The sequence below is a fragment of the Pristiophorus japonicus genome, unplaced genomic scaffold, assembly GCF_044704955.1.
Source record: "Pristiophorus japonicus isolate sPriJap1 unplaced genomic scaffold, sPriJap1.hap1 HAP1_SCAFFOLD_401, whole genome shotgun sequence".
NCBI lineage: Eukaryota > Metazoa > Chordata > Chondrichthyes > Pristiophoridae > Pristiophorus > Pristiophorus japonicus.
In genome coordinates, this window is record NW_027253882.1 from 170,070 (window position 1) to 190,842 (window position 20,773).

General features: G+C 51.5%; 1 protein-coding gene across 1 annotated transcript in view; it reads right to left on the reverse strand.

Annotated features, from left to right (window-relative positions):
• LOC139250611 (zinc finger protein 585A-like) overlaps positions 1–20,773 on the reverse strand; it is a 100,039-nt gene that overhangs the window by 77,702 nt on the left and 1,564 nt on the right. Inside the window, exons 2-3 of the mRNA XM_070873010.1 lie at positions 13,781–13,839; positions 1,417–3,284 (exon numbers count right to left, since the gene is read on the reverse strand). Coding sequence (XP_070729111.1) covers positions 1,417–2,285 — 869 coding nt within the window. The 5' untranslated portion in view covers positions 2,286–3,284; positions 13,781–13,839. The remainder of the gene's footprint in view (positions 1–1,416; positions 3,285–13,780; positions 13,840–20,773) is intronic.

Sequence of the window (20,773 nt, forward strand, 5' to 3'; positions counted from 1 at the left end):
AAGGGGCCGCCCATTTAAAACTGAGATGAGGAGGAATTTCTTCTCTCAGAGGGTTGTAAATCTGTGGAATTCTCTGCCCCCAGAGAGCTGTGGAGGGCTGGGTCATTGAATATATTTAAGGTGGAGATACAGATTTTTGAGCGATAAGGGAGTGAAGGGTTATGGGGAGCGGGCGGGGAAGTGGAGCTGAGTCCATGATCGGATCAGCCGTGATCGTATTGAATGGCGGAGCAGGCTCGAGGGGCCGAATGGCCGACTCCTGCTCCTGTTCCTGATGTAGCAGTCGCGTCCTTGTCCAAATGCTCGGTCGCTCTGTCCCTAATAACACATTTTAGTTAACATCCCCACAACAGGCGTTAAATTAACAGGCCTATAATTTTCTGGTTTCTCTCTTTCACCCTCCTTAATTATTGGAGACATTGGCAATTTTCCAATCCAAGGGGGCAATTCCTGATTCCAGAGTTTTGGACGATTGTGATTGGTGCATCCACAATTTCCTCACCAACTTCTTGCAAAAGCCTGGGGTGGAAACCAGCAGGTCCTGGAGATTTGTTTCTCTTAAGTCCCATTATTTTCTCCATTGTCATTTTTCAAACTTATATAAAATCTCGTAAGTTCCTCCCCTTGATTTAGTATTCCTTGCATCTCTGATATTTATCCTCATCCTCTGCTGAGAAAGTAATTATTCAGCAAGTTTGCCGATTTCCTTATTTCCGATTGCAATATCACCCGCGTCTGTCGTTAAGGGGCTCACGTTACTCTTAGCCACCCCCAGTCTCTTAAAGACTTTTAGTGCTGTCCTTGGGCCCCCTTGCAAGTTTTTTTTCTCCTTTTCTCTTCTTGCAACCCTTGGTACTTCCTCTATAACTTTGCTGTTCTTTTCAGCAACTACACTCCAAAAGTACTTCATTGGCTGCAAAGCGCTTCGAGACACCCCGCGGTCGTGAAAGGCGCTATAGAAATCCAAGCCTTCCTTTCTTACATCTCTCCCAAGTCTGTGGGGTCCCTGTGCGGCTGAGGCAGCCCTTTCTTTTAATTTTTACACCATCTCTCAGCTCCTTTGTTGACCGAGGTTGCTTAAATATGCAAGAGGAGCTCTCGGCCTTTAGTGGGACGTCCTTAAAGGGACATTGCAGCACCCCCCCCCCTACCACGTCCCACTAAAGGCCGAGGAGTCATAAATTCGTCTCCTCTCATCTTGGGAGACATCAAGGACTCGACACGCTGTGTGTTTGAAACAGAACAGATTTATTTGACATGTATCCAGATTATTATACTCCGGACCAGCAATGTGGGGGGGTCATTAACATCGGCGGAAACTCCCTCCCAAGTGCCCAGAATGAACACGGTTCATTTGCAGACGTGATTTAACAACAGCGACAATGGCAGAATCCGACCCGCCCCCTTGGCGCTCACGTGTGGACGCACCGGTGATTGAGCAGGTAGGACGAGCGAGTGAACGCCTTCCCGCAGGCGGCACATTTAAAGGGCCGCTCCCCGGTGTGGACCCGCTGGTGGGTCAGCAGGTTGGAGGAGCGGGTGAAGCCCTTGCCGCACACCGAGCAGGTGAAGGGCCGCTCGCCGGTGTGGATGCGCTGGTGGGTCAGCAGGCTGGAGGACTGGATGAAGCCCTTGCCGCACACCGGGCAGACGAAGGGCCGCTCGTCGGCGTGCACCCGCTGGTGGGTCAGCAGGTGGGACGAGCGGGTGAAGCCTTTGCCGCAGGCCGAGCAGGTGAAGGGCCGCTCCTCACTGTGCACGTACTGGTGGGTGGTCAGGTTGGAGGACTGGGTGAAGCCTTTGCCGCAGGCCGAGCAGCTGAAGGGCCGCTCGCCGGTGTGCACCCGCTGGTGCCGCAGGAGGTGGGAGGACTGGGTGAACTCCTTGCCGCACTCGGAGCAGCCGAAGGGCCTCTCGCCGGTGTGCACGCGCTGGTGGGCCTGCAGGCTGGAGGAGCGGGTGAACAGCTCCCCGCAGGTGGAGCAGCTGAAGGGCCTCTCGCCGGTGTGCACCCGCTGGTGGGCCTGCAGGCTGGAGGAGCGGGTGAACAGCTCCCCGCACGCGGCGCAGCGGAACGGCCTCTCCCCACTGTGCGCCCGCTGGTGGGCCCGCAGGCTGGAGGAGCGGGTGAAGCCCTTGCCGCACATGGAGCAGGCAAAGTGCCGCTCCCCACTGGGCGCTCGCTGCTGCTGGTCACCCCGCCGGCCGAGGCGCTCCCGAAAGCTCTCCCCGCAATCGCTGCGCATCAACGGCTTCTGGTCGGCGAGGTCGAGCTGGTTTACCATCGGCGAGTGCGGTCATCTGTGCTCGCACACAACACGTGCACTGTCTCTCCGTGGTGTGAGTGACCCTGTGTCCCTCCTGGTCAGACGGTCAGTTGAAGCCTGGTCCACACACACAACACGTGCACTGTCTCTCCGTGGTGTGAGTGACCCTGTGTCCCTCCTGGTCAGACGATCAATTGAAGCCTGGTCCACACACACAACACGTGCACTGTCTTTCCGTGGTGTGGGTCTCCCTGTGTCTCTCCTGTTCGGACGGTCAGTTGAAGCCTGGTCCACACACACAACACGTGCACTGTCTCTCCGTGGTGTGGGTCTCCCTGTGTCTCTCCTGGTCAGACGATCAATTGAAGCCTGGTCCACACACACAACACGTGCACTGTCTCTCCGTGGTGTGAGTGACCCTGTGTCTCTCTGGTCAGACGGTCAGTTGAAGCCTGGTCCACACACACAACACGTGCACTGTCTCTCCGTGGTGTGAGTGACCCTGTGTCTCTCTGGTCAGACGGTCAGTTGAAGCCTGGTCCACACACACAACACGTGCACTGTCTCTCCGTGGTGTGAGTGACCCTGTGTCTCTCTGGTCAGACGGTCAGTTGAAGCCTGGTCCACACACACAACACGTGCACTGTCTCTCCGTGGTGTGGGTCTCCCTGTGTCTCTCTGGTCAGACGGTCAGTTGAAGCCTGGTCCACACACACAACACGTATAGGGTTGCTCCCCGCTGTGACTGGTGCAATGTTTTTTCAGGCTGTGTAACCGTTTAAAGCTCTTTCCACAGGCAGTGCACTGGAACACTCTCACTCGGGTGTGCGTGTGTTTGTCTCAGTGCTTTTCCAGTCACACTGACGTCTGAATGTGCAATTTGTGTCTTCTGTCTGTGAGAAAAGATTTCAAAGGCCGATGATATGCAGGTCCTGATGAATCGAGTGACTCTCTATTGGATCTTGTTGTGACGTTTGGATTGAGTTTCCCGTCTGCAAATCCTCCCCTTCTAACACCCTGTAAAAGGAGTTTACAAAAGTCATCACCGTAAGTACAGAATAGAAATTCGGAACAGACAATTCTATGGCACTGAGATAAAGGGGTTGTCATATGAGGAAAGGTTGAGAAGGTTGGGCCTATACTCATTGGAGTTTAGAAGAATGAGAGGTGATCTCATTGAAACGTATAAGATACTGAGGGGGCTTGACAGGGTAGATGCAGAGAGGATGTTTCCTCTCATGGGGGAATCTAGAACTAGGGGACATAGTCTCAGAATAAGGGGCCGCCCATTTAAAACTGAGATGAGGAGGAATTTTTTCTCTCAGAGGGTTGTAAATCTGTGGAATTCTCTGCCCCAGAGAGCTGTGGAGGCTGGGTCATTGAATATATTTAAGGTGGAGATAGACAGATTTTTGAGCGATAAGGGAGTGAAGGGTTATGGGGAGCGGGCGGGGAAGTGGAGCCGAGTCCATGATCGGATCAGCCATGATCTTATTGAATGGGGAGCAGGCTCGAGGGGCCGAATGGCCGACTCCTGCTCCTGTTTCTTATGTTCTTACTCTGTCCCTTCATCTCCACAAGCTGCCATTCCCCCGTGCCATACACCCACTCATCATCTGTACAATCAGTATTTACTGACTCCTCGCCCACAGTAATTTCTCCCTCGAGTTGGTTCATGGACACAGCTCCCTTGAATCCGCAGACTGACACCGCCGTTCAGTCCCTCTGCCACTGCCTCCCTCCGAGGTCCCCGTCTCCCTGCGAAAGGCAGGAACAGAGCATGGGCCCCAACATAGTGCCAGGGCGACAAGGCAGGGGCCGCTGCTGCCAGCGGGTTCCCAGCCATCACCCGCTCGCACTCAGCCGCACAGGCCGGGGTGGACCAGGGATCGATCTCCAGTCTGTGCCGACTTCGCTGGTCTCAACGAGGGCGATATCTGGGAGACAGTCTGGCCTCAGTGCCCCACCCGCCCACCCATTGCGAGCCCCAACCCAACCCCCGCCAACACAAAAAGCAAGCGAGCAGTAGGAAAGTGCATGTCGGCTGTGGGCAGCATTGGGCTCGGAGGTGATGCCGCCCATGGTTAAATATCTGGCCAACACGCAATCCCTGGGGTCATAAGGGAAAAACAATGGTCTGTTGGGTAAGGCGGGCACACTGCACCTGTAGAGAAGCACATTCCCGACTTCTGTGGAAATGGGACCCTCACTCCAGAGACCCGAGCCCCATAATCCAGGTCCGACACTCCCGGCCCCCTGACTGAGGGAGCGCCGCACTGTCGGAGGGGTAGTACTGAGGGAGTGTTGCACTGTCGGAGGGGCAGTACTGAGGGAGTGCTGCACTGTCGGAGGGGCAGTACTGAGGGAGTGCCGCACAGTCAGAGGGGCAGTACTGAGGGAGTGCAGCACAGTCAGAGGGGCAGTACTGAGGGAGTGCCGCACGGTCGGAGGGGTAGTACTGAGGGAGTGCCGCACAGTCAGAGGGGCAGTACTGAGGGAGTGCCGCACAGTCAGAGGGGCAGTACTGAGGGAGCGCCGCACTGTCGGAGAGGCAGTACTGAGGGAGCGCCGCACTGTCGGAGGGGCAGTACTGAGGGAGCGACGCACTGTCGGAGGGGCAGTACTGAGGGGCAGTACTGAGGGAGCGCCGCACGGTCGGAGGGGCAGTACTGAGGGAGCGCTGCACTGTCGGAGGGGCAGTACTAGGGAGTGCTGCACGGTCGGAGGGGCAGTACTGTGGGAGTGCCGCACAGTCAGAGGGGCAGTACTGAGGGAGTGCAGCACAGTCAGAGGGGCAGTACTGAGGGAGTGCCGCACGGTCGGAGGGGTAGTACTGAGGGAGTGCCGCACAGTCAGAGGGGCAGTACTGAGGGAGTGCCGCACAGTCAGAGGGGCAGTACTGAGGGAGTGCCGCACAGTCAGAGGGGCAGTACTGAGGGAGCGCCGCACTGTCGGAGAGGCAGTACTGAGGGAGCGCCGCACTGTCGGAGGGGCAGTACTGAGGGAGCGCCGCACGGTCGGAGGGGCAGTACTGAGGGAGCGCTGCACTGTCGGAGGGGCAGTACTAGGGAGTGCTGCACGGTCGGAGGGGCAGTACTGTGGGAGTGCCGCACTGTCGGAGGGGCAGTACTGAGGGAGCGCCGCACTGTCGGAGGTGCCAGTACTGAGGGAGCGCCGCACTGTCGGAGGGGCAGTACTGAGGGAGCGCCGCACTGTCGGAGGGCCAGTACTGAGGGAGCGCCGCACTGTCGGAGGTGCCAGTATTGAGGGAGCGCTGCACTGTCGGAGGGGCAGTGCTGAGGGAGTGCCGCACTGTCGGAGGGGCAGTACTGAAGGAGTGCCGCACTGTCGGAGGGGCAGTACTGACGGAGTGCCGCACTGTCGGAAGGGCAGTACTGAGGGAGCGCCGCATTGTCGGAGGGGCAGTACTGAGGGAGCGCCGCACTGTCGGAGAGGCAGTACTGAGGGAGCGCCGCACGGTCGGAGGGGCAGTACTGAGGGAGCGCTGCACTGTCGGAGGGGCAGTACTGAGGGAGTGCCGCACTGTCGGAGGGGCAGTACTGAGGGAGCGCCGCACTGTCGGAGGGGCAGTACTGAGGGAGCGCCGCACTGTCGGAGGGGCAGTACTGAGGGAGTGCCGCACTGTCGGAGGGGCAGTACTGAGGGAGCGCCGCACTGTCGGAGGGGCAGTACTGAGGGAGCGCCGCACTGTCGGAGGGGCAGTACTGAGGGAGCGCCGCACTGTCGGAGGGGCCAGTACTGAGGGAGCCCTGCACTGTCGGAGGTGCCAGTACTGAGGGAGCGCCGCACTGTCGGAGGTGCCAGTACTGAGGGAGCGCCGCACTGTCGGAGGGCCAGTACTGAGGGAGCGCCGCACTGTCGGAGGTGCCAGTATTGAGGGAGCGCCGCACTGTCGGAGGTGCCAGTACTGAGGGAGCGCCGCACTGTCGGAGGGGCAGTACTGAGGGAGCGCCGCACTGTCGGAGTGCCAGTACTGAGGGAGCGCCGCACTGTCGGAGGTGCCAGTATTGAGGGAGCGCCGCACTGTCGGAGGGGCAGTACTGAGGGAGCGCCGCACTGTCGGAGGGGCAGTACTGAGGGAGCGCCGCACTGTCGGAGGGGCAGTACTGAGGGGCAGTAGTGAGGGAGCGCCGCACGGTCGGAGCGCCGCACTGTCGGAGGTGCCAGTACTGAGGGAGCGCCGCACTGTCGGAGGGGCCAGTACTGAGGGAGCGCCGCACTGTCGGAGGGGCCAGTACTGAGGGAGCGCCGCACTGTCGGAGGGGCCAGTACTGAGGGAGCGCCGCACTGTCGGAGGTGCCAGTACTGAGGGAGCGCCGCACTGTCGGAGGGGCCAGTACTGAGGGAGCGCCGCACTGTCGGAGGGGCCAGTACTGAGGGAGCGCCGCACTGTCGGAGGGGCCAGTACTGAGGGAGCGCCGCACTGTCGGAGGTGCCAGTATTGAGGGAGCGCCGCACTGTCGGAGGTGCCAGTATTGAGGGAGCGCCGCACTGTCGGAGGGCCAGTACTGAGGGAGCGCCGCACTGTCGGAGGTGCCAGTATTGAGGGAGCGCCGCACTGTCGGAGGTGCCAGTACTGAGGGAGCGCCGCACTGTTGGAGGTGCCAGTACTGAGGGAGCGCCGCACTGTCAGAGGGCCAGTACTGAGGGAGCGCCGCACTGTCGGAGGGGCCATCTTTCGGATGAGTCATTAAACCGAGGCCCACCCTGCCCTCTCAGGTGGATGTAAAAGATCCCACGGCCACTATTGGAAGAAGTGCAGGGAAATTTTTCTCCATGTTTTCCTGGGGACAATATTTATCCCTCGACCAACATCAATTAAAAAAAACAGATGATTGGCTCATTATGTCATTGCTGCTTGTGGGATCTTGCTGTGTACAACTTGTCTGCCGCCTTTCCCACATTACAACAGTGATTACACTTCCAAAAAGTACTTCATTGGCTGGAAAGTGCTTTGGGATATCCTGAGGTTGTGAAAGGTGCTATATAAATTCAAGTCCTTTTTGACACTTGCAGGAACTGGACCCCGCCCTCCCCCGCATCAGCCTTCAGGAGAAGAGAAACTGAAAAACAAAATCTTTAACTAGAAGCTATGGTGGTGAAATACTGTGTGGATGTTCAGCATTTCATACACTGTGTGTAATGTTAAATGGTGTCCCCTAGGGCACCATTATCTATATTTATAATTGACTTGGATGGAGGAAGAAAGAACCGTATATTTAAGTTTGCTGAGGATACTAAGTAAGGTGGCACAGTAATTGATGGGAGCAGAAAGGATATTGATAGAGTAGTAGGACATTTAGAAAATCATCATAAAATCAAGCAGAGCCAACATGGTTTTATGAAAGGGAAATCGAGTTTGATAAATTTATTAGCGTTCTTTGAGGATGTAACGAACAGGGTGGATAAGGGGGGGACCAGTAGATGTGGTGTATTTGGACTTCCAGAAGGCATTTGACAAGGTGCCACATAAAAGGTTACTGCACAAGATAAAAGCTCACGGGGTTGGAGGAAACATTTTAGTATGGATTGAAGATTGGCTAACTAACAGAAGACAGAGAGTCGGAATAAATGGGTCATTTTCAGGTTGGCAAACTGTTACTAGAGCGGTGTCGCAGGGATCAGTGCTGGGTCCTCAACTATTTCCCATCTCTATTAATGACTTAGATGAAGAGACCGAGTGTAATGTAGCCAAGTTTGCTGATGATATAAAGAGAATGGGAAAGTAAGTTGTGAGGAGGACACAAAGAATCTGCAAAGGGATATAGATAGTCTCAGTGAGTGGGCAAAAATCTGGCAGATGGGCTATAATGTGGGAAAATGTGAGGTCATCCACTTTGGTAGGAAAAATAAAAAAGCAAAATTTTATTTAAATGGCGAGAGACTACAGAATGCTGCGGTACAGAGAGATCTGGGTGCCCCATACATGAAACACAAAACGTTAGTATGCAGGTACAGCATGTGATCAGGAAGGCCAATGGAATGTTGGCCTTTATTACAAGGGGGGATAGAGTATAAAAGCAGGGAAGTCCAGCTACAACTGTGCAGGGTATTGGTGAAGCCACACCTGGAGTACTGCGTGCAGTTTTGGTCTCCATATTTAAGGAAGGATATACTTGCTCTGGAGGCAGTTCAGAGAAGGTTCACTAGGTTGATTCCTGGGATGTGAGGGGGTCTTATGAGGAAAGGTTGAGCAGGTTGGGCCTGTGCTCATTGGAGTTTAGAAGAATGAGAGGTGATCTTATTGAAACATATAAGATTCTGAAGGGGTTTTGACAGGGTAGATGCTGAGAAGATGTTTCCCCTCGTGGGGGAATCTAGAACTAGGGGGATAGTCTCAGAATAAGGGGCCACCCATTTAAAACTGAGATGAGGAGGAATTTCTTCTCTCAGAGGGTTGTAAATATTTGGAATTCTCTGCCCCAGTTTCTGCTGCATCACTGCAAGGGGAAAGGTGAGTTACTCACGGTTTGTGGGTGAAGTGTCCATAAATCTGTGCAAACGTTTGATAAATACACGATCGCATAAACACTTTAAATACAGGTTGACCCTCCCTTATCTGGAACTACCCCTCGTCCAGAACCATTCCCGGTTACCGGGTGGCGTATGCGCAGAACTCTTGACACGAACAAATTGAATTCCTTCCTCGCTGCCGACTCCTGCAATCACTGGCCTGACCCTGCGATCCACCGCCCCCGCCCCCCCTGCACAATCGCTCTGCCGCACTTCCAGCCCCACGCCAGCCAGCCCTGATATCCCCTTGCTCAGTACCTGTACCATCCAATTTAACGTGGCCACCCCTCGTCCGGAAAAATCCCTTATCCGGCACCAGCTGGGTCCCGAGGGTTCCGCCTGTGTCTAAAATAACGCCATTGGTAGCATGCTCGGAGTTGACACAATCGACATGATTGGAAGGTTGATTATTTGGAACTTTTTTGAAAACTTGCAGCGAGGTTCGAGTCTCAACTTGTCGCAGGAGGAATTTTAGCGACAAACTCAAAATTAGTCGTGTGCTTGCTTTCGTTCCAGTGAGTTATAAAATGCTGTTTTTGTTTATTGGTGCCACTGGGTGAAAGGTGTCTGAATTCGGCAGGGGAGGGGAGCACCAGTCTCCTGGTGTAACTCTCAGTGTCCTCACTTAAGACGGGGGGGGGGTTTTAAGCTCAGTGACACTCAATGGTGGGCGAGCCATATCCGGCCCACCAGCCCACTCAATCTGGTTGGCTGGATGGGACAGAAATAGAACGCGAGCCAGAGCTCGAGCTGCTCATCTCGAGGACTCTTTTACCAAAGAAAAAGACCGGTGCTGTGTCCTTCCTCTCCGATACCCACAGTGCCATGGCAGGGGAGTTCTTGTCGCCATCTTAGAGCACAAGGACTCCCCAAGTAACGGCAGGCGACTGTTGTTCAGACCTTGTGAAGCCTCGGGCTCCCGTACTTAGCACAGGAGACCCCGAAGACTCAAGCCGCTCTGCCAAACAGCCATGTAGACTTTGAGTACATCATGTAATTGATCGATTGATCATTTCATTCATTCAGTCACGCAAGATTTTATTATTTTATGCTACATTTGGTGTACTTAAGATAGTATCTGACTATAATCTGAATTTATAAATTATTGGGGGGGTGTAGAAGTGGGAGTGATGATCCACACTACGAGTTCTCCCCAGTGTCCTGGGGCCAATATTTATCTCTCAATCAACATAACAAAAAAAGAGTTTATCTGGTCATCGTCACATTGCTGTTTGTGGGAGCTTGCTGTGTGCAAATTGGGTGCCGCGTTTCCTACATTACAACAGTGACTACACTCCAAAAGTACTTCATTGGCTGTAAGGTGCTTTGAGACGTCCGGTGGTTGTGAAAGGCGCTATATAAATGCAAGTCTTTCTTTCTTTACCAATTTAGCACTTTGTTCTCACCAACGTGAGCAGTCCCTTTAAATCTGCTGCACAGTGTCTCTTCCAGCGGTGGGAGCTGGTGAGCGGTCCCTTTAAATCTGCTGCACGGTGTCTTACCCGGTGGCGGGAGCTGGTGATGCTGTCCCTTTAAATCTGCTGCACAGTGTCTCTTCCAGCGGGAGAGCTGGTGAGCACCCTGCGCGGGACCCCACGATTGATGCGTGACCGTGCGGCCGCCCACCTTAGGGGGAACATTGGTGGGCGGCCCTCAACAGTTCAGCAAAACTTGTTCAGTGGCCCTCCCGCCCAAATAATGGCCCACCCCTGCACTAAAAACTCGTGGTCAGGTACAAAAAGTAATGAAATTGGTTAATGAAATGTTGTCCTTTCTGTCGCGGGCTGGAATACACAGGGGTGGAAGTGATGCTTCAGTTCTCTCTCTCTCTCTCTCTCTCTCTCTCTCACAGACAGTCCCTCGGAGTCGAGGATGACTTGCTTCCACACTATGAGTTCTAAATAGGGTTGTCCATGAGGGTCCTGATGTTCCAGGTCCCGAACTTCATTTTAAAGGGTGGAAGATGCCTGTGCGTGAATTCTTTCAACATGGGGTGGCCGTTGCACACCAGCTGCCGCACGGGCTTGACAGAGCTAGGTCTTGGTCCAGTGGCAAGGGGAGCCAAGACAACTGGAGACCAGACTCTGCTGCATGGGCCCAGCGCGCGCGCACACACACACACACACACACACACACACACACAGATAAACACAGACACACACACCTAGATACACACACACACAGATAAACGTAGAGACACACACCTAGATACACACACACAGATAAACAGAGACACACACCTAGATACACACACACACAGATTAAACACAGAGACACACACCTAGATACACACACACACACACAGATAAACACAGAGACACACACCTAGATACACACACACAGATAAACAGAGACACTCACCTAGATAGACACACACACACAGATAAACAGACACACACACAGACACACACACACACACCTAGATACACACACAGATAAACAGAGGCACACACACAGATAAACACAGAGACACACACCTAGATACACACACACACACACAGATAAACATAGAGACACACACCTAGATACACACACACACAGAGATAAACAGAGACACACACCTAGATACACACACACACAGATAAACACAGACACACATCTAGATACACATACACACATACACAGAGATAAACAGAGACACACACCTAGATACACACACACACAGATAAACACAGAGACACACACCTTGATACACACACAAACACAGATAAACACAGAGACACACACCTAGATACACACACCTAGATACACACACCTAGATACACACACACACACAGATAAACACACACACACACAGAGATAAACACAGAGACACACACCTAGATACACACACACACACACACACAGTCCACGGTAGAGGTGAGGTTTGATGGCTAGTTGCACTATTCAATTATCACAAAGGGAGAACTAGTCGTTGAACCATGGAGTGTCACAGCACAGAAAGAGGCCACTCAGTAAATCAAACCTGTGACGGTGTTTTTCACCTCAATCTAATCCAATCCTTGCTCACTCCCCATATCCTGAAACAGTCCTTTTCAAGCAACTATCTGACATTATTTTAAGAAAATGTACTCAGAGATTCGTAGATTTTTTTTTTTTTTAAAGCGTCCTATTTTCAGGCCTGTGACACATTTTTATAATTTCAAACAAATGTATTTTTCTTTTGTGCTCCAGGTGAGGGATTCTAGTTTGGGGAAATGGAACACTTTCCCATTGCTAGCACCACATGCTCGAGCAGAAATGGGATACAGCACGAGTGAGCTGCAGGGTAAACTGCCTCTACACTTCAGGTATACACACCTCTGGTTAGACCCGATCTGGAGAACTGTGTTCAGTTCTGGAGGGATATATTGGCCTTGGAGGGGAGCAGCACAGATTCACCAGAATGATGCTTGAAGGGTTAAATTATGAGGACTGCTTGCACAGACTCAGCTTGTATTCACTCGCGTACAGAAAATGAATGGGTGCTCTGATCGTGGTGATGCAGGTGCAGCAGGCAGTGAAGGCTTTAAATGGTATGCTGGCCTTCATAGCGAGGGGATTTGAGTATAGGAGCAGGGAGGTCTTACTGCAGTTGTACAGGGCCTTGGTGAAGCCTCACCTGGAATATTGTGTTCAGTTTTGGTCTCCTAATCTGAGAAAGGACATTCTTGCTATTGAGGGAGTGCAGCGAAGGTTCACCAGGCTGATTTCCGGGATGGCAGGACTGACATATGAAGAAAGACTGGATTGACTGGGCCTGTATTCACTGGAATTTACAAGAATGAGACGGGACCTCAGAGAAACATATACAATTCTGACGGGTCTGGACAGGTTAGATGCGGGAAGAATATTCCCGATGTTGGGGAAGTCCAGAACCAGGGGTCACAGTCTAAGGATAAGGGGTAAGCCATTTAGGACTGAGATGAGGAGAAACTTCTTCACTCAGAGAATTGTTAACCTGTGGAATTCTCTACCGCAGAGAGTTGTTGATGCCAGTTCATTGGCTATATTCAAAAGGGAGTTAGATATGGCCCTTATGGCTAAAGGGATCAAGGGGTATGGAGAGAAAGCAGGAATGGGGTACTGAGGTGAATGATCAGCTGTGATCTTATTGAATGGTGGTGCAGGCTCAAAGGGCCGAATGGTCTACTCCTGCATCTATTTTCTATGTTTCTATGATTAACGGATTGGATAGGGTAGACAGGGAGAAACTATTCCCTCTAGTTGGGGAGTCCAGAACAAGGGGCGTAACCTTAAAATTAGAGCCAGGCCGTTCCGGGGTGATGTCGGAAACACTTCTTCACTCAAAGGGCAGTGGGAATCTGGAACTCCCTCCACCAAAGAGCTGTTGAGGCTGAGGGGCAATTAAAATTTCAAACCTGCGATTTTTGCTCGGCAATGGTATTAAGAGTTACGGAACCAAGGCGGGTAGATGGAGTTAGATACAGAGCAGCCAGGATCTGACTGAATAGTGGAACAGGCTGGAGCAGCTGAATAGAACAGTACAGCACAGAAGGTGTCCATTCGACCCATCAAGTCTGCACCGGCTCTTTCAAAGAGCAATCCAGTCAGTCCCCGTCGTCTGCTCTTTCCCCAATACCCTTGCAATATTTTCTCCTGCAAGTTTTTCCCCAGCTCCCTTTTGAAGGCTACGAGTGAGTCTGCCTCCACCATCCGATCAGGCAGCGCATTCCCAGATCTTAACCACTCGCTGCGTGAAAATGTTTTTCCCCAAGTCGCTCCTCCTGTTCCTATTAACATGGTAAATGTCTGAAGCTGTTATCACTCTGGGATTTGGGCATGGTTTGAGCTGGCACTTCTTGTCCCATTGCGCTCAGTTGGTGTAACAGGAGAGCCAGGCATCAGGGGGGATATAGAACAGGAAGCACACAGCACCGACATTACACTGCAGCTGGGGTATGTGAGAGTGTGACAGCGAGGGTTTTATTAAACACACACACAGCACAAGGACATCAATCTGATGGGAGATCACTTACACAGCAACAGCCGGAGTCCCCTGACAGTCGACCCACTTCACAGCCCGGATTTACAGGAGCTGGGACACAGAAAGAGTCTCATTAAAATCACTGACACAATTGTTCACACAAACCAACCCCCGAAAATACTGATACAGATCAGCAGAGCGGGCTGAAGCATCATCAGGCTCCATTACCGAGAGAAGGTTCCCCGCGTTACAACAGGGACTACACTCCAAAAGTACATCAGTGTCTGTAAAGCGCTGTGAAAGGCGCGATATCAGTACAAGTCTTTCTATTTCTTTTTACTGATGTTAATCCAGCTCCCTCACACTGTCACTCAGTAACCCCTCTCCCCCAGCACCCTGTGTTACTGACTGTATCTGTACTGATGTTAATCCAGCTCCCTCACACTGTCACTCAGTAACCCCTCCCCCAGCACCCTGTGTTACTGACTGTATCTGTACTGATGTTAATCCAGCTCCCTCACACTGTCACTCAGTAACCCTTCCCCCAGCACCCTGTGTTACTGACTGTATCTGTACTGATGTTAATCCAGCTCCCTCACACTGTCACTCAGTAACCCCTCTCCCCCAGCATCCTGTGTTACTGACTGTATCTGTACTGATGTTAATCCAGCTCCCTCACACTGTCACTCAGTAACCCCTCCCCCAGCATCCTGTGTTACTGACTGTATCTGTACTGATGTTAATCCAGCTCCCTCACACTGTCACTCAGTAACCTCTCCCCCAGCGCCCTGTGTTACTGACTGTATCTGTACTGATGTTAATCCAGCTCCCTCACACTGTCACTCAGTAACCACTCTCCCCCAGCACCCTGTGTTACTGACTGTATCTGTACTGATGTTAATCCAGCTCCCTCACACTGTCACTCAGTAACCCCTCTCCCCCAGCACCCTGTGTTACTGACTGTATCTGTACTGATGTTAATCCAGCTCCCTCACACTGTCACTCAGTAACCCCTCTCCCCCAGCACCCTGTGTTACTGACTGTATCTGTACTGATGTTAATCCAGCTCCCTCACACTGTCACTCAGTAACCCCTCTCCCCCAGCACCCTGTGTTACTGACTGTATCTGTACTGATGTTAATCCAGCTCCCTCACACTGTCACTCAGTAACCCCTCTCCCCCAGCACCCTGTGTTACTGACTGTATCTGTACTGATGTTAATCCAGCTCCCTCACACTGTCACTCAGTAACCCCTCTCCCCCAGCACCCTGTGTTACTGACTGTATCTGTACTGATGTTAATCCAGCTCCCTCACACTGTCACTCAGTAACCCCTCTCCCCCAGCACCCTGTATTACTGACTGTATCTGTACTGATGTTAATCCAGCTCCCTCACACTGTCACTCAGTAACCCCTCTCCCCCAGCATCCTGTGTTACTGACTGTATCTGTACTGATGTTAATCCAGCTCCCTCACACTGTCACTCAGTAACCCCTCTCCCCCAACACCCTGTGTTACTGACTGTATCTGTACTGATGTTAATCCAGCTCCCTCACACTGTCACTCAGTAACCTCTCCCCCAGCACCCTGTGTTACTGACTGTATCTCTACTGATGTTAATCCAGCTCTCTCACACTGTCACTCAGTAACCTCTCCCCCAGCACCTTGTGTTACTGACTGTATCTGTACTGATGTTAATCCAGCTCCCTCACACTGTCACTCAGTAACCTCTCCCCCAGCACCCTGTGTTACTGACTGTAACTGTACTGATGTTAATCCAGCTCCCTCACACTGTCACTCAGTAACCCCTCTCCCCCAGCACCCTGTGTTACTGACTGTATCTGTACTGATGTTAATCCAGCTCCCTCACACTGTCACTCAGTAACCTCTCCCCCAGCACCCTGTGTTACTGACTGTATCTGTTCTGATGTCAATCCAGCTCTCTCACACTGTCACTCAGTAACCCCTCTCCCCCAGCACCCTGTGTTACTGACTGTATCTGTATTAATGTTAATCCAGCTCCCTCACACTGTCACTCAGTAACCTCTCCCCCAGCACCCTGTGTTACTGACTGTATCTGTACTGATGTTAATCCAGCTCCCTCACACTGTCACTCAGGAACCCCTCTCCCCCTGCACCCTGTGTCACTGACTGTATCTGTACTGATGTTAATCCAGCTCTCTCTCACTGACACTCAGGAACCCCTCTCCTCAGCACCCTGTGTTACTGACTGTATCTGTACTGATGTTAATCCAGCTCCCTCACACTGTCACTCAGGAACCCCTCTCCCCCAGCACCCTGTGTTACTGATTGTATCTGTACTGATGTTAATCCAGCTCCCTCACACTGTCACTCAGTAACCCCTCTCCTCAGCACCCTGTGTTACTGACTGTATCTATACTGATGTTAATCCAGCTCCCTCACTCGCTCACTCAGTAACCTCTCCCCCAGCGCCCTGTGTTATTGACTGTATCTGTACTGATGTTAATCCAGCTCCCTCACACTGTCACTCAGGAACCCCTCTCCCCCTGCACCCTGTGTTACTGACTGTATCTGTACTGATGTTAATCCAGCTCCCTCACACTGTCACTCAGGAACCCCTCTCCCCCAGCACCCTGTGTTACTGACTGTATCTGTACTGATGTTAATCCAGCTCTCTCTCACTGTCACTCAGGAACCCCTCTCCCCAGCACCCTGTGTTACTGACTGTATCTGTACTGATGTTAATCCAGCTCCCTCACACTGTCACTCAGTAACCCCTCCCCCAGCACCCTGTGTTACTGACTGTATCTGTACTGATGTTAATCCAGCTGCCTCGCACTGTCAGCGAAGGTTCACCAGACTGATTCTTGGAATAGCGGGACTGACATATGAGGAGAGACTGGATCAACTGAGCCTTGATACACTGGAGTTTAGAAGGATGAGAGGGGATCTCATAGAAACGTATAAGATTCTGACGGGAAAGGACAGGTTAGATGCGGAAGAATGTTCCCGATGTTGGGGAAGTCCAGAACCAGGGCATACAGTCTAAGGATAAGGGTTAGGCCATTTAGGACTGAGATGAGGAGAAACTTCTTCACTCAGAGAGTTGTTAACCTGTGGAATTCCCTACCGCAGAGAGTTGTTGATGCCAGTTCATTGGATATATTCAAGAGGGAGTTAGATATGGCCCTTACGGCTAAAGGGATCAAGGGGTATGGAAAGAAAGCGGGAAAGGGGTACTGAGGGAATGATCAGCCATGATCTTATTGAATGGTGGTGCAGGCTCTAAGGGCCGAATGGCCGACTCCTGCACCTATTTTCTACGTTTCTATGTCACCCAGTAACCCCTCTCCCCCAGTGATTGTGTTACTGCCTGTCTCTGTACTGATGTTAATCCAGCTCCCTCACACTGTCACTCAGTAACCCATCCCCGAGCGCCCTGTGTTATTGACTGTATCTGTACTGATGGTAATCCAGCTCCCTCACACTGTCACTCAGTAACCCCTCCTCCAGCACCCTGTGTTACTGACTGTATCTGTACTGATGTTAATCCAGCTCCCTCACACTGTCACTCAGTAACCCCTCTCCCCCAGCACCCTGTGTTACTGACTGTATCTGTACTGATATTAATCCAGCTCTCTCACACTGTCACTCAGTAATCCCTCGCACAGCACATAACATAAGAATTAGGAACAGGAGTCGGCCAATCTACCCTTGAGCCTGCTCCGCCACTCAATAAGATCACGGCGATCCGATCATGGGCTCAGCTCCACTTCCCCGCCTGCTCGCCATATCACCTTATTCCCTGATCGTTTTAGGAACTGTCAATTTCTGATCTAAATTTATTCAACGACCCAGCTCCACAGCTCTCTGAGGCAGCGAATTCCACAGATTTACAACCATCAGAGAAGAAATTTCTCTCTGGAGTTTGGAACTGGATTAACATCAGTACATACACAGAAGAAATAGCCCCCTGTGTTACTGACTTTGTTTGTACTGATGTTAATCCAGCTCCCTCACACTGTCACTCAGTAACCTCTCCTCAGCACCCTGTGTTACTGACTGTATCTGTACTGATGTTAATCCAGCTCCCTCACACTGTCACTCAGTAACCCCTCCCCCAGCACCCTGTGTTACTGACTGTAATTGTACTGATGTTAATCCAGCTGCCTCGCACTGTCAGCGAAGGTTCAACAGACTGATTCTTGGGATAGCGGGACTGACATATGAGGAGAGACTGGATCAACTGAGCCTTGATACACTGGAGTTTAGAAGGATGAGAGGGGATCTCATAGAAACGTATAAGATTCTGACGGGAAAGGACAGGTTAGATGCGGAAGAATGTTCCCGATGTTGGGGAAGTCCAGAACCAGGGCATACAGTCTAAGGATAAGGGTTAGGCCATTTAGGACTGAGATGAGGAGAAACTTCTTCACTCAGAGAGTTGTTAACCTGTGGAATTCCCTACCGCAGAGAGTTGTTGATGCCAGTTCATTGGATATATTCAAGAGGGAGTTAGATATGGCCCTTACGGCTAAAGGGATCAAGGGGTATGGAAAGAAAGCGGGAAAGGGGTACTGAGGGAATGATCAGCCATGATCTTATTGAATGGTGGTGCAGGCTCTAAGGGCCGAATGGCCGACTCCTGCACCTATTTTCTACGTTTCTATGTCACCCAGTAACCCCTCTCCCCCAGTGATTGTGTTACTGCCTGTCTCTGTACTGATGTTAATCCAGCTCCCTCACACTCTCACTCAGTAACCCCTCTCCCCCAGCACCCTGTGTTACTGACTGTATCTGTACTGATGGAAATCCAGCTCTCTCACACTGTCCCGCTCAGTAATCCCTCGCACAGCACATAAGAACATAAGAATTAGGAACAGGAGTCGGCCAATCTACCCTCGAGCCTGCTCCGCCACTCAATAAATCACGGCTGATCCAATCATGGGCTCAGCTCCACTTCCCCGCCTGCTTGTCATAACCCCTTATTCCCTTATCGTTTAAGGAATTGTCAATTTCTGTTCTAAATTTATTCAACGACCCAGTTTCCACAGTTCTCTGAGGCAGCGAATTCCACAGATTTACAACCCTCAGAGAAGAAATTTCTCTCTGGAGTTTGCAGCTGGATTAACATCAGTACAGAAACAGAAGAAATAGTGCCATGTGTTACTGACTGCATCTGTACTGATGTTAATCCAGCTCCCTCACACTGTCACTCAGTAACCCCGCTCCCCCAGCACCCTGTGTTACTGACTGTATCTGTACTGATGTTAATCCAGCTCCCTCACACTGTCACTCAAACAGGAGTCGGCCAATCTACCCTCGAGCCTGCTTCGCCACTCAATAAGATCACGGCGATCCGATCATGGGCTCAGCTCCACTTCCCCGCCATATCACCTTATTCCCTGATCGTTTTAGGAACTATCAATTTCTGATCTAAATTTATTCAATGACCCAGCTTCCACAGCTCTCTGAGGCAGCGAATTTCACAGATTTATAACCCTCAGAGAAGAAATTTCTCTCTGGAGTTTGGAGCTGGATTAACATCAGTACAGAAACAGAAGAAATAGTCCCCTGTATTACTGACTGTATCTGTATTGATGTTAATCCAGCTCCCTCACACTGTCACTCAGTAACCCCTCTCCCCCAGCACCCTGTGTTACTGACTGTATCTGCACTGATGTTAATCCAGCTCCCTCACACTGTCACTCGGTAACCCCTCTCCCCCAGCACCCTGTGTTACTGACTGTATCTGTACTGATGTTAATCCAGCTCCCTCACACTGTCACTCAGTAACCTCTCCCCCAGCGCCATGTGTTACTGACTGTATCTGTACTGATGTTAATCCAGCTCCCTCACACTGTCACTCAGTAACCTCTCCCCCAGCGCCATGTGTTACTGACTGTATCTGTACTGATGTTAATCCAGCTCCCTCACACCATCACTCAGTAACCCCTCTCTCCCAGCACCCTGTGTTACTGACTGTATATGTACTGATGTTAATCCAGCTCCCTCACACTGTCACTCGGTAACCCCTCTCCCCCAGCACCCTGTGTTACTGACTGTATCTGGACTGATGTTAATCCAGCTCCCTCACACTGTCACTCAGTAACCCCTCTCTCCCAGCACCGTGTAACTGACTGTATATGTACTGATGTTAATCCAGCTCCCTCACACCATCACTCAGTAACCCCTCTCTCCCAGCACCGTGTAACTGACTGTATATGTACTGATGGAAATCCAATCTCTCACACTGTCACTCAGTAACCCCTCGCACAGCACATAAGAATTACGAACAAGAGTCGGCCAATCGGCCCCTTGAGCCTGCTCCGCCACTCAATAAATCACGGCTGATCCAATCATGGGCTCAGCTCCACTTCCCCGCCTGCTCGTCATAACCCCTTATTCCCTTATCGTTTAAGGAATTGTCAATTTCTGTTCTAAATTTATTCAACGACCCAGTTTCCACAGTTCTCTGAGGCAGCGAATTCCACAGATTTACAACCCTCAGAGAAGAAATTTCTCTCTGGAGTTTGCAGCTGGATTAACATCAGTACAGAAACAGAAGAAATAGTGCCATGTGTTACTGACTATATCTGTACTGATGTTAATCCAGCTCCCTCACACTGTCACTCAGTTACCTCTCCTGGGCTGATAACTTCCTCTCCCTCACCCAGGAGGACCTCAATTCCAAACTTCTGTCTCATAGCAGACCATGGCTGGGACCTGGGCCCTTACTGAGTTGTGCATTTACTGAACTGTGCCACGGGGTGAATCGGGTTTTATTTTTCTAAACGGGGTTTAAACACCCTGGCTCAATGATGTTGCATTTACTGCTGGGGCCAATTCTATCTCTCCCACACTAACCACAGCTTTAGACAGAGCTTTATAATGGGAATGAGAGCCTCTTCGGAAATATCTGCCCCATTAACATTGTGCATTCACTTTCTCTATCACAAGCCCAGGTCCTGTAGAGTCTACCTTCCTTCCCGATGATCCCACAAATCAGAAACCACTGTCCCCTCTCGGCTTGGGTTAGGTCGTTATATACTCAGGTTTTAACT